This window comes from Mauremys mutica, chromosome 12 (assembly GCF_020497125.1).
Source record: "Mauremys mutica isolate MM-2020 ecotype Southern chromosome 12, ASM2049712v1, whole genome shotgun sequence".
In the NCBI taxonomy this organism is placed as follows: domain Eukaryota; kingdom Metazoa; phylum Chordata; order Testudines; family Geoemydidae; genus Mauremys; species Mauremys mutica.
This window is the reverse complement of record NC_059083.1, coordinates 56,616,843-56,642,860: the sequence shown is the minus strand read 5'-3', so window position 1 is coordinate 56,642,860 and position 26,018 is coordinate 56,616,843. Positions and strand designations below refer to the sequence as shown.

Genomic DNA, 26,018 nt, shown 5'->3' with positions numbered 1-26,018 from the left:
AAACCCCTCCGGGCCGGAGCGGGGTCCACCCCGCTACAAGGACCTAGGGGTTACAGTGGACAAGAAGCTGGATATGAGTCAGTGTGCCCTTGTTGCCAAGAAGGCTAACGGCATTTTGGGCTGTATAAGTAGGGGCACTGCCAGCAGATTGAGGGATGTGATCATTCCCCTCTATTCGACATTGGTGAGGCCTCATCTGGAGTACTGTGTCCAGTTTGGGGCCCTACACTACAAGAAGGATGTGGTAAAATTGGAAAGAGTCCAATGGAGGGCATCAAAAATGATTAGGGGGCTGGAGCATATGACTTATGAGGAGAGGCTGAGAGAGCTGGGATTGTTTAGTCTGCAGAAGAGAAGAATGAGGGGGGATTTGATAGCTGCTTTCAACTACCTGAAAGGGGGTTCCAAAGAGGATGGATCTAGACTGTTCTCAGTGGTACCTGATGACAGAACAAGGAGTAATAGTCTCAAGTTGCAGTGGGGGAGGTTTAGGTTGGATATTAGGAAAAACTTTTTCACTCAGAGAGTGGTGAAGCACTGGAATGGGTTACCTAGGGAGGTGGTGGAATCTCCTTCCTTAGAGGTTTTTAAGGTCAGGCTTGACAAAGCTCTGGCTGGGATGATTTAGTTGGGAATTGGTCCTGCTTTGAGCAGGGGGTTGGACTAGATAACCTCCTGAGGTCCCTTCCAACCCTGATATTCTATGATTCTATCTACAGCAGTGAAGGTAAGGTGCATATTCATTGCAGTGTAGCAGAATTGCACCACCATGACCTGTGACTCTCAGAGCTGCTGCACCCTTCTTTCCTGGCATCACAGTGCCTCAATTTGCAGCATTGTACCAGCATGTCCTTGGATTCATTTTCCTTATGCCAATCTAGTGCACAAATAGACCTTCTCTTTTGATGAAACCATTGCACAACTTCCAAGACTTTTGTTTGTTGGTTTATATTGAAGGATGGTTACTAATTTTGAGGGTACGGCTACACTAGAGAGTTTACAGTGGCACAGGTCTCTAATGTAGCTCTTCTCCAGTTCCTGTGAGCAGCAGTAGCTATGTCAGTGGGAGAAGTTCTCCTGTCAACATAGCTTTGTCCACACCAGTGCTTATGTCGGTATAACTTATGTTATGCTGACATAAGCTGTAGTGTAGACATAGCCTGAAGGCACAACCACTGAGAGGAGCCATGTCCCTCCTAACAATTTCCTCCCTCCACTGATGATCCCCCCACCCTGGCTAGATGTCTTATCCAACCAGCAGTGGGGAGTGAGAGGGGATAGAATAGAGCAGGGATCTGGCTCTTTATCAGGAAAGCAGGGGACCAGATAGATGTTCTCAGGCAGTGAGGAGGGGAAGATGAGAGTGCAGCGGCTCAAGCTGCTGCTGTTTCCCCACAAGCCCACTTCTCCTTTAAGAAGAAGAAAAGGGGGGATGAGGGAGCAGAGGGTAGGAGCCATGCTGTATTTGCAAGAGGGGAGCAAGTGAGAAGCACAGTAGCTGAGTGTAGGAGGAGCTCAAAGTAGAAGCCCAAAGCCTTCTGTTAGTTGTTGGCTGTGTGTGTGTTCTCTCTGTGTGTTGCACTGGCTCTGGCAAGGTAGTCAGTCTGGCAGACCTCAATCAAACTGCCCAAGAAGACCACACACTCAGTTCAGTGGTGAAGGCGCTTGTCCAGGTGTATTGTCAACGAAGCACAGTAATAGCACCTATAGATTCTATAGGGATACTAAGACTTGTCTGCCTGTTACAAAGGACCAGCTCAGTGAGTGGTGTGACTTTTTGCTTGCCCCTCAGTCAGACAAAGGGTTAAGGGCAAGTCTACACTATAGCACTACATTGGCACAGCTGCACCGATGCAGCTGCACTGCTGTAGCACATCTGGTGAAGAAGCACTATGCCAATGGGAGAGCTCTCTCCTATTGGCATAATTACTCCACCTCGGCGAGCTATGTCAGCGGGAGAGCATCTTTGTATTTACTTAGCGCTTAGATATACACAATACTTGTACATTAAAAAAGCTTTGTTGTACAACAGTTAACATAGCGCCGGTGTGGACAGCATGAAATTTGTGTCACTTTTTCACACCCCCTAAAGTTAGATCAATTTAAGCAGTAGTGTAGACCTGCCCTAAGACAAGGCATCCCAACATTTATAGGTTGAGACAAACAACTTATATATCATTTTACTTATTCCAAGACATATTTGTTTCCTCCCCTTGTAACTTTCTCTTGATGCTTCAGACAAAACTTCCCTATTCATTACCTGTCTTTGTAATTTTGCCTCTGATGTTTCAGACAAAACATCATGATTTATCACTTCTGTCAAACCCTCTTATCATGTGGTAGGTTGGGGTGTTTTCTCCTAGCCTGCCAAAATGTATTTACATATTCAGTGTGTTTTAGCAACGCTAGCAATACCGGCACCAAATTTATATAGCAGACAGTGAACTTGCAGGCAAGTTTCTGCTTTCGACAGGGCCTGACTTTTGCTTATAGCATAATTTTTTGCTGACTTTGGTTCAGGCCTCAGGCCTTGCACCAGGCCCCTGTGCTCCAGGCTATCTCTTCCTACTACACTTTCCTCTACCCAGGAGAGAGATACCAATTGATTTGAGCGGAGGAGACTTCACAGCAATTTTATTTGAGTGGGAGGGAGATAAGGAGGTGCTGGAAGGCTGGCAACCCAGTGAAGGCACAATTAAGATTGCGGTCTGTGATGTATAGTAGTTGTGGTTGTCATGATGGCTAGAAACAATATCTGTAGGTTTCCACATAGTTTGAGTTCCAGCTTTGTCTCTGTTCTTTACCAGGCAGCACACTCAGTCTGGTGCAAAGTATAGCACACAAGACATATAGTCATTGAAAAATATACTTGCAAGTAAAAATACCATTACAGTGGTAGTTTACTTCTGGGCAGCAATAAGGCCTGTGGGTGTGGGAGTTGAGGGTATGTACCCCTAGGTCTGGTCTACATTAAAAAACAACAACCCTAAAATAGTTAGATTGATAAAAGTATAGTTTGCATATAGTTATACCAGTAAAAAGTTACTTATAATGTTATAGCTTATTTTGCCTCATGAACCAGAATAAACTACTTAAGAATAAGCACTTTTCTACTGGTATAACTGTGTCTGCACTGGGGCAGGGAAAGGTTTGATTATTTAAATAGACTGGTATAGAATTGGCAAAACCTTCTAGTGTAGACAGGCTCTTAGACTGTTAATTTTTCATTTCTTTCTTTGTGTGGTTTCATATCAGGTATCTATTTATCTATCTAGTTCAAACAGGGATTGTTTGAGGGAATTTCTATGCAGGTCAAACTAGATGATCAAAATGGTCCCTTCTGGCCTTAGAATTTATGAATATGTTATTTGACAGGCAATCTTAACTGTTGTACAACAAAGCTTTTTTAATGTACAAGTATTGTGTATATCTAAGCGCTAAGTAAATACAAAGAATGCCATATACAAGCAAGTAGAAATATACAGTTTTGCTCCTAATATTGCAAGCTTAATAAAATTGCTGTTATGCATTATTCAAGGTCTCTAGATGACAACTATCAACACTATTAACCAGCACAGTGTGCTTACTATAAATTTTTCTTATGATCATATCTAAATCACATAAAAATCTATTCTGATCCAGAATTTTACCCTAATACTCCATGAATGCTATTTCCTGCAAAATTTCAATTTTTATAATTCACATCTTAGCATCTAAAACCTGTTTTCCTAAGGGAAACTGTTTTGCAACTTTAACTTTTGCAGCACAAATTATGCTATTAACAATTAACCAAAAATTGAATTACCTCAGAACTGAAGTAGGAAATCCATCCAGTTTCACTATTTGGTCTTTTTGTATAAGTATTATGGTATACAATATCATTTATAAGAACTGTTGTGGCTCGCAGTATAAAGGAAGCAAATAAATTTATATGGATGTAGTTTCTAGTGCAGTGAAGTTTTCTGTGGAAGTACAAAAAGAAATGTCCTCTTTTATGAATCCTTTAGAATAAATTTCATTATGAACAATATCATTGTATTCATATTATTGCCATCAACAGATATTGCTCAAGAATTACATTTGCATAGTAAATGTATATAGTTACATCTGACATGGAATTATAAGTTTAGTTACTTGAAAAAAGAATCCATATGTTGTTAAATTCCAGAATACAAGACATGTTGTAGTAATGCTGATTGGCACTAACCTGAAGAGCAGAAGTATAAGTAGAGCTAATACAAGGGAAATGAGAGACAAGCAGTATCCAACGGTGTACAGTAACTGTAGGGTGGAAAGTAACATGCGTTCTTCTTCCTAATCATAGGAACAACAGAGAAAAATAAATAAGTCACACAAGTGTGGGAGTCAGCCTGGCCTAGCAGACAGGGCACTGGTCTAGGAGTTAAGACATTAGGGTTCTATTATTTGTCCTACTCAGCTGTGTGTCCTTGGGCAAGTCATTTAACTGCTCCAAACTTCAGTTTCCCTATCTGTAAATGACCATTCTCAGTAACACCTGTGAGATCAACAGGTGGGAACCACTATGGAAAGCCAGATATAATTAGCAGGTTTTAAAAATTGAAATGATTCAATATTTGGAATAGGCACCTAGGGTCTAATTTTGAAAATTGTGTATGCACTACTGTGAGTCTAATTTCTGCCAACAGCCACCATGATTACATATGCAAATTGGGATCTAGGGTATGAAGATAGTTATGAATTTATTTGGCTAATAATGCTGGGCAGAAATTTTTCATCAAAACTGTTTTCTAACCAAAAAGAATTTAAACTAAAATTGTTCATTAAATCAGAGCAATTTTATTGACAATTCCTGTGTAAATGTTTTTAAATGTCTCCTGTTCATCTTGTGAGGAAACAGTTTCACACATTGAAGAAGAAAAGAAGATAAGCACTCAGTGTACTAATTAGAGCAGCAAGCTTCTTTCAATATCTGAAAAATATGATTGCAAGATAACATAAACACAATAAAAGTAATTAAAAATGGAAAAAAATAATTTTGAATCTAAATTTTGAAATTTCCAAACCTTTTTTCCCAGAATTTTCATCTTGTAGAACAATTCTAAATATTTGTTTTGCTCTGATTCAGAATGAAACACATTTTGAAGCATTGAAATTTCCTGTGAAACAGAAATTCTGAGTTTCAACCAGTTCTAATTACTCATTTGAAATTACCTAAAGCACAATAACCATTTGTGAAAAATGGGCTAACAACTGAACATGCATTTTTGGGTGGGCAGTTTTGAAAATCAGGTCTATCATGTGCAGTCATTTTCAGCACCACTTACATAGATTTTGTTTCTAAACTCAAGATGAAAATAAGGATGAATTAGTGATCAATGGCTCCATGATTAGTTGGCAGCCGGTTTCAAGCAGAGTGCCCCAACGGTCAGTCCTGGAGGTGGTTTTGTTCAATATCTTCATTAATGATCTGGAGGATGGTGTGAATTGCACTATCAGCAAGTTTGCAGATGATGCTAAACTGGGAGGAGTGGTAGATACGCTGGAGGGTAGGAATAGGATAAAGAGGAACCTAGACAAATTAGAGGCTTGGGCCAAAAGAAACCCGATGAGGTTCAACAAAGACAAATGCAGAGTCCTGCACTTAGGACAGAAGAATCCCATTCATTGTTGCAGACTAGGGATCAAATGGCTAGGACCTAGGGGTTACAGTGAACAAGAAGTTGGATATGAGTCAACAGTGTGCCTTTGTTGCCAAGAAGGCTAACGGCATTTTGGGCTGTATAAGTAGGGACATTGCCAGCAGATCGAAGGATGTGATCATTCCCCTCTATTCGACATTGGTGAGGCCTCATCTGGAGTACTGTGTCCAGTTTTGGGCCCCACACTACAAGAAGGATGTGGAAAAATTGGAAAGAGTCCAGCGGAGGGCAACAAAAATGATTAGGGGGCTGGAGCACATGACTTATGAGGAGAGGCTGAGGGAACTGGGATTGTTTAGTCTGCAGAAGAGAAGCCAGTGAGGGGATTTGATAGCTGCTTTTAACTACCTGAAAGGGGGTTCCAAAGAGGATGGATCTAGATTGTTCTCAGTGGTACCAGATGACAGAACAAGGAGTAATGGTCTCAAGTTGTAGTGGGGGAGGTTTAGGTTGTATATTAGGAAAAACTTTTTCCCCTAGGAGAGTGGTGAAGCACTGGAATGGGTTACCTAGGGAGGTGGAGGAATCTCCTTCCTTAGAGGTTTTTAAGGTCAGGCTTGACAAAGCTCTGGCTGGGACGATTTAATTCAACTACCTGAAAGGGAGTTCCAAAGAGGATGGGTCTAGACCAGTGGTTCCCAAACTTTAACAATCTGTGAACCCCTTTCACTAAAATGTCAAGTCTCGCAAACCCCCCCCCTTAAAAATGAATATTTCCTGGGATTTTCTCCTTTACCTGAGTATAAATTATATAAGTAGTGATCTTGGAAATATAAAATTTGTTTTTATGACATGCTTATTACACATTATTTATCATTACAGTACTTTAATTACGTTATGAAAACAGCAACATTATTCCAAGATCTCACTTTCGTAGCATGTATCACTTTGAATAAGCCTGTTATAAGACAAGGCTCCTATTTTTCATCAAGGAGTATCAGATGTGAAACAGCATGAAGGTATTTAAGAAGCCAACTCAAAGAGTTCCTCCTACACAAGCATTCAGGTCTTGAGCAGTCCAGGCAAACAATGCACATTACAACAAAGCTTCAACTTGTTCTTCATAATAATTTTAAAAACAGTGCTAGCTGCCTATTTAATTTTAAAAACAGCAAAAAAAATCCACCTCCCTTTCCATTTAATATAAGGAGTCTTGAAGTTTAAATCTCAGTGTGATAGATATGTTTGGTTTGATATGCTTAGCTCTTGGAAGTCTAGGGGCTCCAGGCTGCTGGCCCAGTGCTGCCCAAGGTCCCTAGGAACAGCTCTGTCCACCATTAGGTAATTTTTTCCCGAGAACCCCCTGTAATATTTTGTGAACCTCCAGGGGTTCACAAACCCCATTTTGGGAACCACTGATCTAGACTGTTCTCAGTGGTACCAGATGACAGAACAAGGAGTAATGGTCTCAAGTTACAGTGGGGGAGGTTTAGGTTGGATATTAGGAAAAAGTGAGTGAGCACATCAAGTGATATGGAACAGGACATCTGAGCAGAAACCAGTGAGCACCAATTTTCCTTTTATGTTTTCATTTAACATTTTATTTCTTTCTTGCCTGTTTCTGATATGTTTTGTAATTATGGGAGATGCTCAATAAATTATACCAAACTCCTAAGATGCCAGTAGTGTTACAGGTCTACTGCAAGTGGTGCGGTTCTTTGGCAGCCAGGTGTTGTGGGCATTAGCTGGTGGGTCACAGTAACCACTCAGACACATGGTAAGTGAAAGGCTATTTTATTTGGGTTTGGCAGGAAAGGGGAAATACCTCAGGTACAGAGGCTTAAATGGTTACACTCCAAAGTGAGCAATAATGGTAAATGTTTACGTCCCTGGGACAGTCCTACTGAGAGTCAGGATTCTTCAGGCCTAGTGGCTGGGGTGCTCTCTCCAGTCCAGTCTTTATTCAAGTAAATAGACGCTTGAGGTTTTCCAAGACAGGCTGTTATTGTCTCTGATTGAGGCTGCTCTGCACTGGCTCTCCACCCAGCCCTTGCTGTTCCCCCATAAGTCTCACACAGACCCATACCCAACTGTCACATCCAGCAGCCACAGCCGGTGCCACACATAGCTCTGCACATAATTCCTGGGGGGGTTCTTCTTTGCATTCAGCTTCTCTGCAGCTCCTGGCTGGCCATGCGGCCACCACTTCCAAACAGAGCTCGGCCACTTCTGTTTGAGGACGTTTCCCCTCACCTGGCCACAGGAAGGGGAAGTGGGAGGGAGCTAATGCTGCTTAGCCAGTGGTTCTCAAACTTTTTGTACCGGTGACCCCTTTTGAACACCGAGCCTCAGACTGTGACCCCCCTTAGAAATTAACACATTTTTCATATTTAACACTATGTTAAATACTAAATTTAAACCTTATTGCTTACAATGAATTTACCTTTTTTCATTGCTTTTAAAATTAAGACGAAAGCACATTTTTACCAAATTAAATACAAGAGGAAAAGTAGAATTTTATTTTAATACTTGACAGCAATTAATGACCCGAAGCAGCCACAAATCAGTGAGATGGATGATGCTATTTATTTGACACAAGAAACTTTATTCTTGGTGTTGTTTTAGAAAGGGCACATCTGATGTCATCCTTCACATTGAGCCAGTTTCGAGATTTCGTCTTTATTGTGAGAAGACTGGAGAATCCACACTTGCATTCGTAGGTAGTGGGAAATGGCAGAAGGACTCTCAGGGCCATTTCAGACACCAATGGGTATTCACTGGCAACTGAGCACCAGAACTGGTTTGTAGGCCACTGTGTGAATTTTTCTTTCACTTCATCATCATTGATCATGTCGACGAACTGTTCGTGTGTGAATATCATCAGTAGGTAACTGCTCAGCTGTCACACTGAAAGGGTTCTTCACCGGGGAATGAAGTGCTTCTGGTAGCGCTTGGAAGTAGTGTGAGAACACTTCATGATGGGCTCTCAAATGTTCACTGATCGCTGATTTGAAAGCACTATCAATGTTAACTTCCTCCTCCTTGCTGAACATGGAAAGTGTCAGAAACATGCTGTATCTGTCTGTGTCCAGCTTCCTGCACCACAGATCCAACTTCATCTGGAAGGCTTTGATTTTATTAGTCAGGTCTATTAATGTTGAACGTTTTCCCTGAAGTGACAGATTGAGATCATTAAGGCTACCAAAGATATCAACTAGGTATGCCAAGCAGAGATGCCATTTCTTGTCACTGAACATTTTGTTCAGTTTTTTTCCTGCAAAAACAGAAACAAGCTCTGCCATCTCTTCATGAAGTATAGAATCATAGAATCTCAGGTTTGGAAGGGACCTCAGAAGGTCATCTAGTCCAACCCCCTGCTCAAAGCAGGACCAAACCCAACTAAATCATCCCAGCCAGGGCTTTGTCAAGCCTGACCTTAAAAACCTCTAAGGAAGGAGATTCCACTACCTCCCTAGGTAACCCATTCCAGTTCTTCACCACCCTACTAGTGAAAAAGTTTTTCCTAATGTCCAACCTAAACCTCCCCCTCTGCAACTTGAGACCATTACTCCTTGTTCTGTCATCTTCTATCACTGAGAACAGTCTAGATCCATCCTCTCTGGAACCCTTTCAGGTAGTTGAAAGCAGCTATCAAATCCCCCCTCATTCTTCTCTTCTGCAGACTAAACAATCCCAGTTCCCTCAGCCTCTCCTCATAAGTCATGTGCTCCAGCCCCCTAATCATTTTTGTTGCCCTCCGCTGGACTCTCTCCAATTTATCCACATCCTTCTTGTAGTGTGGGGCCCAACCTGGACACAGTACTCCAAATGAGGCCTCACCAGTGCTGAGTAGAGGGGAATGATCACATCCCTCGATCTGCTGGAAATGCCCCTACTTATACAACCCAAAATGCCATTAGCCTTCTTGGCAACAAGGGCACACTGTTGACTCATATTCAGCTTTTCATCCACCGTAACCCCTAGGTTCTTTTCTGCAGAACTGTTGCCCAGCCATTCGGTCCCTAGTCTGTAGCAGTGCATGGGATTCTTCCGTCCTAAGTGCAGGACTCCGCACTTGTCCTTGTTGAACCTCATCATATTTCTTTTGGCCCAATCCTCTAATTTGTCTAGGTCCCTCTGTATCCTATCCCTACCCTCCAGCATATCAACCACTCCTCCCAGTTTAGTGTCATCTGCAAACTTGCTAAGGGTGCAGTCCACACCATCCTCCAGATCGTTAATGAAGATATTGAATAAAACCGGCCCCAGCACCGACCCTTGGGGCACTCCACTTGATACCGGCTGCCAACTAGACATGGAACCATTGATCACTACCCGTTGAGCCCGACCATCTAGCCAGTTTTCTATCCACCTTACCATCCATTCATCCAGCCCATACTTCTTTAACTTGCTGGCAAGAATACTGTGGGAGACTGTATCAAAAGCTTTGCCAAAGTCTAGAAATAGCACATCCACTGCTTTCCCCTCATCCACAGAGCCGGTTATCTCATCATAGAAGGCAATTAGGTTAGTCAGGCATGACTTGCCCTTGGTGAATCCATGCTGACTGTTCCTGATCACTTTCCCCTCCTTCAAGTGGTTCAGGATTAATTCCTTGAGGACCTGTTCCATGATTTTTCCAGGGACTGAGGTGAGACTGACTGGCCTGTAGTTCCCTGGATCTTCCTTCTTCCCTTTTTTAAAGATGGGCACTACATTAGCTTTTTTCCAGTCGTCCGGGGCCTCCCCCGATCACCATGATTTTTCAAAGATAATGGCCAATGGCTCTGCAATCTCATCGGCCAACTCCTTTAGCACCCTCGGATGCAGCGCATCTGGCCCCATGGACTTGTGCTTGTCCAGCTTTCCTAAATAGTCCTGAACTACTTCTTTCTCCACAGAGAGCTGGTCACCTCCTCCCCATACCGTGCTGCAGAGTGCAGCTGTCTGGGAGCTGACCTTGTCTGTGAAGACAGAGGAAAAAAAGCATTGAGTACACTAGCTTTCTCCACATCCTCCGTCACTAGGTTCCCTCCCTCATTCAGCAAGGGGCCCACACTTTCCTTGACTTTCTTCCTGTTGCTAACATACCTAAAGAAACCCTTCTTGTTACTCCTAACATCTCCGGCTAGCTGCAACTCCAAGTGTGATTTGGCCTTCCTAATTTCACACCTGCATGCCTGAGCAATATTTTTATACTCCTCCCTGGTTATTTGTCCAATCTTCCACTTCTTGTAAGCTGTTTTTTTGTGTTTAAGACGAGCAAGGATTTCACTGTTAAACCAAGCTGGTCGCCTGCCATATTTACTTTTCTTCCTACACATTGGGATGGTTTGTTCCTGCAACCTCAATAAGGTTTCTTTAAAATACAGCCAGCTTTCCTCGACTCTTTTCCCCGTCATGTTATTCTCCCAGGGGACCTTGCCCATCAGTTCCCTGAGGGAGTCAAAGTCTGCTTTTCTGAAGTCTAGGGTCTCTGTTCTACTGCTTTCCTTTTTTCCTTGTGTCAGGATCCTGAACTCGACCATCTCATGGTCACTGCCTCCCAGGTTCCCATCCACTATTGCTTCCTCTACTATTTCTTCCCTGTTTGTGAGCAGCAGGTCAAGAAGAGCTTTTCCCCTAGTTGGTTCCTCCAGCACTTGCACCAGAAAATTGTCCCCTACACTTTCCAGAAACTTCCTGGATTGTCTGTGCACTGCTGTATTGCTCTCCCAGCAGATATCAGGGTGATTAAAGTCACCCATGAGAACCAGGGCCTGTGATCTAGCAACTTCTGTTAGTTGCTGGAAGAAAGCCTCGTCCACCTCATCCCCCTGGTCTGGTGGTCTGTAGCAGACTCCCACCACGACATTACCCTTGTTGTTCATATTCTAAATTTAATCCAGAGACACTCAGGTTTTTCTGCAGTTTCATACCAGAGCTCTGAGCAGTCATACTGCTCTCTTACATACAACGCAACTCCCCCACCTTTTCTGCCCTGCCTGTCCTTCCTGAACAGTTTATATCCATCCATGACAGTACTCCAATCATGTGAGTTATCCCACCAAGTCTCTGTTATTCCAATTACATCATAATTCCCTGACTGTGCCAGGACTTCTAGTTCTCCCTGCTTGTTCCCCAGGCTTCTTGCATTTGTGTATAGGCACTCAAGATAACTCGCTGATTTTCCCGCTTTCTCGGTCTGAGACAGAAGTCCTCCCCTCTTGCAGTCTCCTGCTTGTGGTTCCTCCCAGTATCCCACTTCCCCACTTACCTCGGGGCTTTGGTCTCCTTCCCCCGGTGAACCTAGTTTAAAGCCCTCCTCACTAGGTTAGCCAGCCTGCTTGCAAAGATGCTCTTCCCTCTCTTCGCGAGGTGGAGCCCGTCTCTACCAAGCAATCCTTCTTCTTGGAAGACCATCCCATTGTCAAAGAATCCAAACCCTTCTCTCCGACACCATCTGCGTAGCCATTCATTGACTTCCATCATTCGACGGTCTCTACCCTGGCCTTTTCCTGCCACAGGGAGGATAGACGAGAACACCACTTGCACCTCAAACTCCTTTATCCTTCTTCCCAGAGCCACGTAGTCTGCAGTGATATGCTCAAGGTCATTCTTGGCAGTATCATTGGTGCCCACGTGGAGAAGCAGGAAGGGGTAGCGATCCGAGGGCTTGATGAGTCTCGGCGGTCTCTCCGTCACATCGTGAATCCTAGCCCCTGGCAAGCAGCACACCTCTCAGTTTTCCCGGTCAGGGCGGCAGATAGATGACTCAGTCCCCCTGAGGAGAGAGTCCCCAACCACCACCACCCTCCTCCTCCTCCTGGGAGTGGTGGTCGTGGAACCCCCATCCCTAGGACGGCACATCTCATGCCTTCCAATCAGTGGAGTCTCCTTCTGCTCTGTTCCCTCAGACATATCATCCACTCCACTCTCTGCACTAGTACCTGCGGAGAGAACACGAAAACGGTTGCTCACCTGTATCTGTGTTTCTGGTACATGGACGTTTCTGGTATTCTTTCCTCTTCTGGAAGTCACATGCCGCCAGTTGCGCTTTAATGCCCTTCCCCTAGAAAACCATCGGACTCGAGTGTGGAAAAGCAGAACTTCATATTCACCACCCATTTCATTGCAGAGCTCTCGAAAGAGATGACTATTCAGAGCATGAGCTTTAATGTAATTCACTGCTCATATAACAACATCCACCACAGTATTAAGGCATATTGGCAATGTCTTTGCAGCTAGGACTTGACGATGGATTTCGCAATGCGTGACAATCACATTATGTGAGATACACTTTACCTTTTGCTGAAAGTGAGACCATGCACCCATCATTGCTGGAGCACCATCAGTTCAGATACCACAAAGATTTTTCCATTCAATGCCATTGCTTTTGAAAAAGGCATTTACCTTATTGAAAATGTCCTGTGCTGTTGTGCTTGTTTCAAGTTGTTCACAGAATAAGAACTCATCCTTAACATCCCCGTACAAATGCTATCAGTTGTGCGTAGTGAGAAACATCAGTAGTTTCATCAAGTTGCAGGCTGAACATACTGTGACAAAGTTCTTCCTCTACCTTGGTGGGTCCTGTGCTTATTGGTGGATTTGCTCGCCTCACAGATTCACCCTGTGGGTCGGGAAACAGCCCAGAGACCTTCCCCTCTGGTAGAAGCCACAGTCCAGATCAATTCCTCCTGTGTTTGATCAGAAGTTGGGAGGTTTGGGGGAACTCAGGCCCACCCTCTACTCCGGGTTCCAGCCCAGGGCCCTCTGGACTGCAGCTGTCTAGAGTGCCTCCTGGTACAGTTGCACAACAGCTATAACTCCCTGGGCTACTTCCCCATGGCCTCCTCCCAACACCTTCTTTGTCCTCATCACCGGACCTTCCTCCTGATGTCTGATAACGCTTGTATTTCTCAGTCCTCCAGCAGTATGCCTACTCACTCTCAGCTTCTTGCATGCCTCTTGCTCCCAGTTCCTCACACACACTTCCTCTCCTCTGGCTCCCTGGCCTGACTGGAGTGAGCCCTTTTATAGCATCAGAGGGGCCTTAATTAGAGTCAGGTGCTTAACAGCCTCACCTGACTCTTAGCAGGTTAATTGGAGTCAGGTGTTCTCATTAACCTGGAGCAGCCCCTGCTCTGGTCACTCGGGGAACAGAAAACTGCTTATCCAGTGGCCAGTAGATCTCCCTTCTATTACTCTGCTGTTCCCAACTGGCCTGGGTCTATCACAATACTGAAAGCAGAATGTTTAATTTCGTGCACTACTTGTTTTTTGATATCTTCAGACATCTCACATATTCTGCATTTCACAGTATCATTACACATGGAAAGCATATTCAGTTTTTTGGCAGTATAATTGCCAACTATAAGTGCCACAATATCTTTGCATGCTGGCAGAATAAGCCCCTCACCTACTGTATGTGGCATTTTGGTATGGGCAATTCGTAGTGACACAACATAAGAGGCCTCCACAGCTGAGGACGTTTGCTGTCGGAAACTTCCATCAGCATCAAGCCTGGCCTTCTTTGCTGCTGCTTCTCTGTGTTTGAAAAAAAATCCATGCTTTGATTTTTATGCTCAGTTTAGTTTCAAGATGTCGCTGCAGTTTGCATGGTTTCATTGATTCAGCACACAAAGCTTCACAGCAAACGAGACATTGCGGTTTTTCAACACCAGAGGTGATGATACAGGTAAAACCAAATTTAATGTAAGACTCGAGATACTTTTGTTTTTTAGCAGTTTTAGCAGTACAAGTGGCCATTATTTTCAGGAGAAAGTTTGCACTTGTGTGTCTGACTGTTAATTAGTATTTGCTCAGCTGCGAATCAAGCCCTCTAATGTCTCAGTACCAGGGCCAGCCAGAGGAAAAATGGCACCCTGGGCAAACTTCTATTTGGTGCCCTTTCTTTGGAGGTGGAGCAGCGCTGGAGGTAGAGTGGAGTTGGGGGCTAACAGCCACGGGTCCCTGTTGGGGTTGGGGCTCACAGCCACTTGCCGGGGTCGGGGCTCACAGCCCAGCGCAGGGGTCAGGGCTTGCAGCCACACATCCCTGTCGGAGTCGGGGCTCACAGCTCACAGCTCGTAGCCCCGCAGCTCCACACAGGGGTCAGGGCTTGTAGCCCCGCAGCTCCGCACAGGGGACAGGGCTTGTAGCCATGCATCTCGGTTGGGGCTCACAGCCAAGCACAGGGGTTGAGGCTCGCAACTTCCAGCCACGCGCTGGGGTCTGGGCTCGCGACCCCCCACATAACTGGTTCACAACCCCCAGTTTGAGAACCAGGGTGCTTAGCTGACCCATCACAATGTATTTACTTTTCTAGCTCCAGTAAAGCTTCTCTTCAGGAAACAAACTGAAAAATTCTACAGACAGAGGGATAGCTCAGTGGTTGGAGCATTGGCCTACTAAACTCAGGGTTATGAGCTCAATCCTTGAGGGGGCCAGTTGGGGATGTAGTTGGGGATTGGTCCTGCTTTGAGCAGGGGGTTGGACTAGATGATCTCCTGAGGTCTCTTCCAACCCTAATAATCTATGATTCTATGACATGTACACACTACTTACCAAACCCCTATCTGGATTGCAGTGATTTATTGTCCAGCCTGGTAATCATATCTTCTTCTGAGCAATTTCACTGTTTCCACTGATGATTCAAGTGCATTCGCTTGGATGTTATTACCTTCATCATTGTCATATAGCTAGCTCTAACTAGCTCAAGTTGGTGACCATACCCTTAAGAGGTCATAGTGGTGGAGCCTGCCATGATATGCTTTCTGGTATTTTTCCATGATGCAGAAGAAAATACATCTGCCACTTTGTGAGAGGAAAATAGGATAGGGATAATGGAACAATAGAGCCAGCAGGAAGCAATGTGGGTGCTGGAGGTTCCCAGCATACTGTCTTTAGAACTCCACTTCCATGTTGCCACACAGCAGCAGCAGTACGAGATCCAGCACTAAGGAACAGAATGAGCTGACAACATGGGTGTAGAAGTTTTTCACCTCTGAATTAGATGGGAAAAAAAAGGTTGATTTCTCTGCTGTTGGTTGATACTAGCTGTGGATCTGATCCAACCAATTGATATTGCACCCAGGTAAAAGCAGGTCCAGCAGAAACAGAAGGAGCAGATACAGATGAACCAGGATGAACAGGAGCAGAAACAGGGATCAGAGGACAGTATATCAGAGCAAGTGCATCCTACTGTGATACAGTGAATCAGTGCAAGCAATGAAGACAAGTACCCAGGGGAGATCCAGTAAACACTTGCCAAGAGCAGAGCAAGTGTACAGCATAGAATCACAGAAGATTAGGGTTGGAAGAGATCTCAGAAGGTCATCTAGTCCAACCCCCTGCTCAAAGCAGGAGCAACCACAATTAAATCATCCCAGCCAGGGCTTTGTCAAGCTGGGACTTAACCTCTAAGGATGGAGATTCCACCACCTCCCTAGGTAACCCATTCCAGTGCTTCACCACCCTCCTAGTGAAATAGGTTTTCCTAATATCCAACCTAGACCTCCCCCACTGAAATTTGAGACCATTACTCCTTGTTCTGTCATCTGCCACCACTGAGAACAGTCTAGATCCATCCTCTTTGGAACCCCCCTTCAGGTAGTTGAAGGCTGCTATCAAACCCCCCTCACTCTTTTCTTCTGCAGACTAAACAATCCCAGTTCCCTCAGCCTCTCCTCATAAGTTATGTGCTCCAGCCCCCTAATCATTTTTGTTGCCCGCCGCTGGACTCTCTCCAATTTGTCCACATCCTTTCTGTAGTGGGGGCCCCAAAACTGGACGCAATACTCGAGATAAGGACTCACCAATGCCAAATAGAGGGGAATAATCACCTTCCCCGATCTACTGGCAATGCTCCTACTGCCGTTAGCCTTCTTGGCAACAAGGGCACACTGCTGACTCATATCCAGCTTCTTGTCCATTGTAATCCCCAGTCCTTTTCTGCAGAACTGCCGCTTAGCCAGTCGGCCCCCAGGCTGTAGAAGTGAATGGGATTCTTACGTCCTAAGTGCAGGACTCTGCCCTTGTCCTTGCTGAACCTCATCAGATTTTTTTGGCTCAGTCCTCCATTGTGTCTAGGTCCCTCTGTTTCCTATCCCTACCCTCCAGTGTATCTGCCACTCCTCCCAGTTTAGTGTCATCTGCAAACTTGCTGAGGGTATAAGCCATCCCATCCTCCAGATCAGTGGTCCCCAACCTTTTCGTCTGGTGGGCGCCAGACGAAGGACCACTGTGGCAGTAGAGCACTCGCCGAAATGCCGCCGAATTTCATCGAGAGACGTTGCCCCCGAATTTCGTCACTTGATGGCAAGCGGTGTCATCAAGAGGCATCCCTGCTGAAATTCGATGACATCACTTGTTGGTATTTCGGCAGGTGCTCGCCTGGGGGCCAGGACGCGGGCGCGTTGGGGACCTCTGCTCCAGATCATTAATTAAGATGTTGAATGAAACCAGCCTTAGGACAGACCCCTGGGGGACTCTGCTTGATACCAGCTGCCAACTAGACATCAAGCCATTGATCACTACCCGCTGAGCCCGATGATCTAGCCAGCTTTCTATCCACCTTATAGTCCATTCATCCAATCCATACTTCTTTAACTTGCTGGCAAGAATACTGTGGGAGACCGTATCAAAAGCTTTGCTAAAGTCAAGGTACAGTAACTCTTCACTTAACATTGTAGTTCTGTTCCTGAAAAATGCGACTTTAAGTGAAACGATGTTAAGCGAATCCAATTTCCCCAGGGAATTTTTTTTCCAGACTGTACAGGACCGTACTATAGTTGGGAGGTGCCCCCACCTCACCCCACACAGGCACAGCCCACTGGCACTGGAGACTATGAGGCAGGCAAGGAGGCTGAAGGTGCTGTAGGCTGGGAGAAGCATGTTGTGCAGCAGCAGCGACAGCTTCCCCTACTTTGCCCTCTGCCTGCCCATGCCACCCATTCCACCAAGCTCCCACCCTTAACCCATGTCTTCTTCCCCCCCGTTTACTCTGCACACCCTGTCCTTGCTCCTCTCCCCTCCCTCCTGCCCCCGGCAATCATCTGGCTTGCAGCATTCAGGAGGCAGGAGGGAGGGGGAAGGGGTGAGGACACAGGGTGCAGGCTCCCCCTCTCTCCCAAATGCTGCAAACCAGCTGATTGCTGTGGGCAGGAGGCAGGAGAGGGAGGGGGGAGGTGCGCCATGTCCTCCCTCCTCCCCCCTCCCTCCTGAATGCTGCAAGCCAGATGATTGCCGGGGGCAGGAGGTGGGTTAAGGAGGGGGAAGACGCTGATCCGTGCAGTCTGCCAGTGGGCAGGAGGTGCTGAAGGCGGGGGGCATAGGGAAGCTGATTGGGGGGCTGCCAATTGTGGACAAAGCAGGCAGCTAAATAATGTTATAGTGAAGCATTGCACAACTTTAAATGGAGCATATTCTGTAATTGAGCAGGGACGTAAGATCGAAACAACATTAAGCAAGAGGACGTTAAGTGAGGAGTTACTGATTATGATGACCACAGCTTTCCCCATATCCACAGAGCCAGTTATCTCATCATAGAAGGCAATCTGGTTAGTCAGGCATGACTTGTCCTTGGTGAATCCATGTTGACTGTTCCTGATCACCTTCCTCTCCTCCAAGTGCTTCAAAATGGGTTCCTTGATGACCTGCTCCATGATTTTCACAGGGACTGAGGTGAGGCTGATCGGTCTGTAGTTCCCTGGAATTTCCTTCTTCCCTTTTTTAAAGATGGGCACTATATTTGCCTTTTTCTAATCGTCCAGGACCTCCCCTGATCACCATGATTTTTCAAAGCTAATAGCCAACTCCCTCAGCACCCTTGGATGCATCTTCCCTGCTTCCGTTTACTCAATGCTGACCGTGCAAAGGTGCTGAAATTTGACTCGCTCTTTGACTCACAGGTGGAGGGTTAAGGCTTCTGGGAATTGATGGCTGAAGAAGATCAAAAGTGGGAATCACCGAACAGCTTGTTTTCCAAAAAGCTGTGACAGAGCTGCTTGGATCACTGAGAACTGCATGGGTAACTGCAATGGCCAAACTACTGATTAGTACACACTGTGAAAGCCTTAGCAGGTTCAGGAGTAGCAGGGTGATCTGCTGATGCCTCACACAGCCTTTGGGAAGAAAAAATCTACCAAGGCCATACTGGAAAATCTGTTGTGGTGTACTAGTAGGTTTGATGCCCTCCTCTCTGACCCAAATTTGAGACCTTGGAAAATCAGTGTAATGTGAGGAAAGTAGTGCACAACAGATATTTCACAGACACAGTCTAGCTTCAGGTATAGCTAAAAATGGATCTGGTTTTGTCAGATTAGAGTGCCATCTACTATCGGAAAACATGAACCAAGCATGGAAGAGGAAACAGGCACAGAAAGATGAAGTGACTTCACCATCACACAGCAGGGCAGAAATTGTGCTGGAATTAGACCCTTGGTTTCTTTACACTTAGCCCTATCACCTGTTCTCTGAACCACACTGTGCTTAGTATGGTGAGACAATTCCTCAGTAGAGACTGTCATGAGCATATACAGCATTGTTGCAGCCACTGTTATATATTTGCAACAAATCTTGTACAAAATGTGGCATGTAAGATGTCTATGAAAAGGTTGTGATTTGCTGGTTATGATTATGCTATCGGTATGTCTTTATCATTTTTGTATTTAAAGTTATGAATATTGGCTTTATACCTGGATTTCAAATGTTTGCTCCTCCTGGGCTAACATCCACAAGACAGTTAGCCAGCACATCTTGGAGGAACTATTCAAATTAAGTGGCTCATCAAGAAACACATGACTGACAATGGACTATGGGGACTACACTGAATGGACTGTCCTGCAAACATGCTGTTTGAGGTACAGGTAATGGCTTCTTCTGTGTCCAAACCCTCATGCATGGACATGTGACTTGCCCACATGACTACAAATGCTATCTTGTCACCTATAATTTTCCACTAGCTGTGCTGAGGCCTTTGTTTCAAACAATGGATTTCCCTCCACATGGCAGAAGGTATAAAAGGCCCCAGAAACTTCTCCATTTTGCCTCTTTCCTGCTCAGAACTCTGGAATATGTACTATAGTAATGGGAGCATTCTTACCAATGGACTGCGGACCTTCCAATGATGATCTGGAAGCAGACAGAGACTTGACTTAAGCCATGAGTTTATTCCATCACTGCTACAAGCCTGAACCAAGAACCTTACATTTATTGAATGTATTTGATTCTTTTAATCAATTTTTTTTCTCTCTCTCAATCTCTCTCTCTCTCTCTAAAGGATTGGCATCAGCATGTTTTTGGGTAAATCCTAAATTATATATTGACCTGGGAGTGTGGCTGGTCCTTTGGGATCAGAAGAACCTTTTATTTGAAGAGACTGGCTGTAAAGAACCATCCATCTCTAAGTCTAGTGTTTTTGGTGGTAACACAAGGACTGGAATGCCTGAGGAAACTGCCTTTCTGACCTCTTGTTAGCCAGTGTGGTGAAACAGAAGTTTATTTTTGTTGCTGGTTTGGTATATCCTATGTGGGATTAGTCACCAGTCTTCGGGGGGTTTCTGCCCTATTTCGCAGCAGTTAGTCCTGAATTTGGCACTCTCAGCTGTGGCCCAAGAAGGCACAGTTACAGAGGTGTGCAAATGTACATGTGGTTGATCAGTAAATGTTTTCAGGACATCTTGTGAACAAGAGGTTGGGTGCTACAAAGATGAGTGTTACTGGCTTACAAAATAAAATATCACTGTACAGGCAGCTTTCTGTGCAGTCACGAGTAAAGCTGCATGTTGTTAGCCCGGGGATCGTACTGCACAAGCCATGACGCTCACTGTACAGAAGCGCTCTGCACCGTGATAATACTGCTCTCTGCTATTGACAGGATTTGTAGTAACCCTGGCCCAGGCACTAGCACATGCATCTGTGATGCAGCAGCATATAATGCTGTTCTGGAGAGAGAAACAGCCAGCGAGAAGGCAGCTCAAGCTGGGGGGTGGTCTCAGAATCTACCCAAAGTGGGCGGTTGGAAAAAGCTGTTAAAGAAAGAGAAGAATCAAGGTGCTGAGCTGGGGTTGAACTGGTGCTGAGAGCAGAGGTAAGGTGATAAAATACCAGAACAGAAGAATAAAAGCCGGGGCCTGGGACATGAGAAGGAGGGAAGAAGGAAAATAGGAAAGGTTTCAGGTCAGGAGAAGTACAAAAAACAGACCTGGGTATATGAGCAGACACTGTTAGAGAAAAGAAGTAGAGGGAAACAAAATCTACAGACATACTGGACAGAGAGTACCAAGGAGATAATTGGTCAAAAAGGGAAGTGATCAAAAGCTGTGTCAGATGAAAACAGGCCATGAAAACAGTAAATGAGAAGCCCACCCGCAAAGGACCTAAAGTATGTGAGCAGAGAGAATGACTTTGAACATCACTGAAGGAATAAAAGTGCAAAATGCACAAATGAGGGCCCACTAGGTGAAGAAACCTGCTTATGGATAAACCCAGTGAAAAGAGGCACAACCACAGGAACGTCGAATCTAAGGGGCACTTCAAGCCAAAAGAGAACCAAAGAACAGGACAGCAAGAGTGGAGCTGAAAAGTTGATTCTTCTCTGAAGTGACACAGTCTATTGTTCAATAATCTTTTTGTTCTTAATAATAACAATGTATTTGGTATTAACTGCACAGAGTAAAGAAGAGCATCATGTACAAGCATGCAAATGTTAATGTGTTGGTAACATAGTTTATTATTATTATTACAAGGAGTAAGTACTTTGCAATATTCTATATTATTTATGCTCCTGAAACTTTTTTGGGGTTTCCCCTTATAAAGATCTAAAAATTTAAAATTCTCTCTTTTGTCTTGGTTTTCCTCTGCCTCTCCTCATAGTTAGCATAACCTAACCTAGCTGGGTGACTGTAAAGTCTCGTCAAAAGTCCAGTGCCAACAAGGATTTGTTTGTTTGTGATTTTGCCTCCATTTTTTCTTTTCATGCAGCTGCCCACTAATGACTGAGGCTCAGGGATGAAGAGAATGAATTGAAGTGGGAAATTTGTTCCATGTTCACTCCAATTAGTTGCACAGCAATTTTGCCCAATATGTTTCCTTTTAGCATGTGGATTTCTTTGAGTCTGAGTAATTAACTCTATGAGTTTCATTTTTTACTCATTATATTAGAGTTCAGTAAATGTGGTGATCCCAAAACTGACCTAGGGATAATCTGTTGAACCCAAAGCACTCAGGATTTTTCCAGTCCTAATCCCTGTTCAAAATACAAGCAAAGGTTTCCATATCATAACCTAAATAAGTCTGGCTCTCTTCTGCAGCTATTCAATGGAAACATCTGATCAATTATTCAAGAAGGGATTAAGAAGATTAAAGTATTAAAGCATAAAAGAAAACATCATACTTACTTGTGGGGTGATGTGATTCTTCTCATAGCACTCTGAAGCATCGCGCCAAATAACTGCTGAATTCTCCTCTGTTTGCCAGATTCCCTGGTCCAAGCAGACTCTGTATACATTTCCTGCACTTCCTGAAAGTAAACAGAGCTTCAGTCTGAAAGGTCAAGACATATATTTCATTTTTCATGTGCTTTACAAATTTCACCCTTTCAGCAAAGCTAGGGAAACCCCATTAGAGAAATCTTTGCTTTGGCCTTTGATTTTTCTTTGTAATGTCTATTTGGGAGAAAATCATAGAAACGTAGTTTATGAATTTATTATCAAAAGAAATTCCAATAATTTACCCAGTATTTTCTAAGAGCAAATATAGTGAGCACATCAAAAAGATAAAATTACATTTCAAATCATTCTTTCTTCATCCTTTAGATTCTTAATCTGAACCCTTCCTATTACATACAGGCAATACATTTCATACCACCACCAGAACTCTGGGCAAAGAGGATGATTTAGTAATTAAATAACCATCCTCTCATGCTCTGGCACATCAGCTTGTAGTGCCTCGTCACAGAATGTAGGGGCCAGATCCTCAGCTGGTGTGAAATGGTGTAGCTCCATTGGCACAGGGGAGTGTGGGGAGCAGGTGGCCTGGCTGAGGGAAGCACAGGGGAGTGTGGGGAGCAGAAGGCCTAGCTGAGGGAAGCACAGGGGAGTGTGGGGAATAGGAGGCCCAGCTGAAGGAGGTGCAGGGCAGTGTGGGGAACAGGTCTGGCTGAGGGAGGTGCAGGGGAGTGTGGAGAGCAGAAGGCCTAGCTGAGGGAGGTGCAGGAGGCCTGGCTGAGGGAGGTGCAGGAGAGTGTGGAGAGCAGGTGGCCTGGCTGAGGGAGGTGCAGGGGGCCTGGCTGAGGGAGGCTGTGACATTGTTTAATTAGAATATAACCATGCAAATCATTAATGCTACCACTGTTATATAATTGCATGGCCAGAAGGGGTTAAACAGCTTGCAGGCTAACCAACCCAAAGCCAACATTTAAAGGGTAATTAGGGCCATTCTATTGCTAGGTAGGCTAGAACTTTGAAATGCAGACCTATATTGTTAGAAGTTAGAAGTAAAACTAATTGTATGTATTAGGGCTGTCAGTTAATAGCAGTTAACTCATGCAATTAACTAAAAAAAATTAATCGTGATTAATTCCAGTTTTAATTGCACTGTTAAACAATAGAATACCAATTGAAATTTATTAAATATTTTGGATGTTTTTCTACATTTTATATATATTGTATTCCGTGTTGTAACCGAAATCAAAGTGTATATTATTTTTATTACAAATATTTGCACTGCAAAAATGATAACCAAAAGAAATAATATTTTTCAATTCCCCTCATACAAGTACTGTAGTGAAAATGCAACTTACAAATGTAGATTTTTTTGTTACATATATGCACTCAAAAACAAAACAATGTAAAATTTCAGAGCCTACAAGTCCACTTAATCCTACTTCTTGTTCAAGTTTATTTACATTTATGGGAGATAATGCTGCCCACTTCTGAACCCCATGATCTTCAAGCACTTGGGGTTGGCAGTGATGGGGAGTCATGCAAGATCTAGATACAGCTGCAGAGGAGCTTGTGCCATTTGAAAATATACCCATGCTAGGAGACCCCTCCATCCCCAGGGGAAAGACTGAGGCTGGGCCATATTGGAAAATAGTTGTTCCCTGAACATGATGGCCAGTGCAGCAATGAAAGAAGCAGGGTGAGAATGGAGCAGCCCTCTAGACATCCTCTTAAAAGGTCAAGAACACCTTAAAGCAGAGGTGTCAAACTTTGTCAGCTTGGGGGCCAAGTGTTATTAATCATACAGTTATTGGCCCGCAGTCACTGTTGTGGAGTGGATCTCTGCCTAGTTCTGTTTCCTTACAGATGGCTATGAAGCGCAGAAGAACCAGAAACTTCCCACAATTCTGCTTCTAGGTATCCCCTGGCCTAATTGAGTCTACAGTGGACATAGAGTTGGCAAAGTTAACGCTTGTACCTCATTTCCTTCAGCTTCTGGAGCAGGGGCAGGGGCAAGGACAGGTGAGGGAGTGGGGAGGGGTATGTTGGATGCTGGAAGAATGAGTAGTTGCATCGTGCTGTGCCCCAGCTATTCCAAACCACAATGGGTTCATCTACACGGACATTAAAAACCCACAGCTGGCCCATGACACTGACTTGGGCTCCTGAGGCTCATACTAAGGGGCTGTTTAATTCTAGTGTAGACATTTAGGCTCAGGATAAAGCCCAGTCTCTAGGACCCTGTGAGGTGGGAGAGTCCGAGGGCTCGGAGTACAGCCCAAGCCAGAACATCTACACTACAATGAAACGGTCCCTTAGCCCAAGCCCTGTGATCCCGAGTCAGCTAGCAAGGACCAACTGTGGGTGTCTAATTGCAGTGTAGACCTACCCTATGTGATCCTTTGGGAACTGTAGCCAATGGATGCAAATTAGAACCAGCCGCAGGCTGCTCTTGCTGGGGCAGGCAGGCAGGGAATTGTAACTGTCTGTTATGTCCCAGCTTCTCCTTTACCACCTTTTGAGCTTCCCAGGGGTGTGTGGGGAAGGGGAGTAGTCTTTGCTAGGGGCCCCTAGGCTCAGGCACAGCAAGTTGAGCTCATGTCCTGCTCCTCCTTGGAAGCAGGAAATGGAGCCATTAGAGCTACTCTCCTCTCACCCCTGCAATGCAGCAAATGGTCAGTGGAGGCGTTGCTGAGCAGCTGCAGTAGGGAGGCCCAGCTGTGGCTCAGAATGCTCCTGGTGCTGCAGGGGAGGTGGTGGGAGGCAGCTGGGGAGGTGCTGCTCAATATCCCTGCCTTGTATTGACGGGGCTGGTTCAAATAGGTCAGTTTAAAAGTTGCAAGGCACATTTTCAGTTCATAATCAAATAAAATGTTCTTGTCATAAGGCATTGGTGCCCCATAGTGGCTGAGCATGGCACTGCAGGTGCTCCCTGCCTCAGTTTCTCTCACTATGGTTTTCTGACACTTCTTCACCTCACCCTCTGGTGCCAGTTCCCACACCCTTTGGGGTTATCTTTAAGTTACTCTGGCTCTGGGACAGAGCCCTGACTTTCAGGCTCTTTCCATGGAGTCCTTCTCATAGTCTCAACCCCCATCTGGGCTACAGCACTGATGCCTAGGCTGATTCCCTGCTCCAGGACCTTCCACGGGAGCCCAACTTACTCCTGTTCCTCACTGACACTGAGTTCCCTCAGTCCTTTTATGAGACATGGGTGTTTCAGGCAGTCACCTGACACAGCTAGTCCTGCCCCTTAAGCAGGGAGGCAGGTAATTATGGCACAGGCAAGGCTGATTGAACAGGGCTGACTAGCCCTCAGCCTCCAGGCCCTTATGGGGCTGGCCATCCTGTAACACTTCTTCTCACCACAGCCACCCTTGAGGGCCACAATTTAGAGCCATAGTTTGAACAACCTGGTCTCTAGTTACCACCATGGGATTCCCTGAGAGTCAAGAAAACTGCTGGGGGAAGGGTCAGCATCATGACAGCATTTACGGGGAAAGGAGTTAGGAGAGTTCTTAAAGTTATTCTTAAAAGTCAATACCCCAAAGTGACTTTTTGGCCTTAAAGTGACTGAAACATAACAAAGAGGGGTGGGGAAGGGTGCAGGCAAGGTCACTTCTCATCCCTACAGGGCTTGAAGCATGTTGCAATGGGATGACTTTGGTGACTAGCCAGGAAGGAGGTGATGCAGAATAGCTCCAAGCAATCCTCCAGGCAATTCCAGGACAGTAGAGCCTGAGCTGACAACTCTCTCCTGCAATGAAGATTCCTGATATGAATCTTTTAAAAAAAGAGAAATCACATTACCGTTTTTCAGCCAGGTTAAATATGAAGGACAAGGAACAGACACATTTCCTGGACGTGAATAAGGCCAGCAGACAAAATGATCAAATGTCCCATTGCAATATATTCCTGTAGAGAGAGAGAGAACTAATGTTTAGTTTTTAATAAAGATTATTCAGGCAGCCAG

General features: G+C 44.9%; 1 protein-coding gene across 1 annotated transcript in view; it reads right to left on the bottom strand.

Annotated features, from left to right (window-relative positions):
- The window catches only part of GLP2R (glucagon like peptide 2 receptor), a 138,688-nt gene that overhangs the window by 89,546 nt on the left and 23,124 nt on the right, over positions 1–26,018 (bottom strand). The window contains exons 3-6 of the mRNA XM_044981830.1: positions 25,856–25,960; positions 22,001–22,122; positions 4,208–4,314; positions 3,806–3,962 (exon numbers count right to left, since the gene is read on the bottom strand). Of these exons, the coding sequence (XP_044837765.1) occupies positions 3,806–3,962; positions 4,208–4,314; positions 22,001–22,122; positions 25,856–25,960 (491 nt within the window). The remainder of the gene's footprint in view (positions 1–3,805; positions 3,963–4,207; positions 4,315–22,000; positions 22,123–25,855; positions 25,961–26,018) is intronic.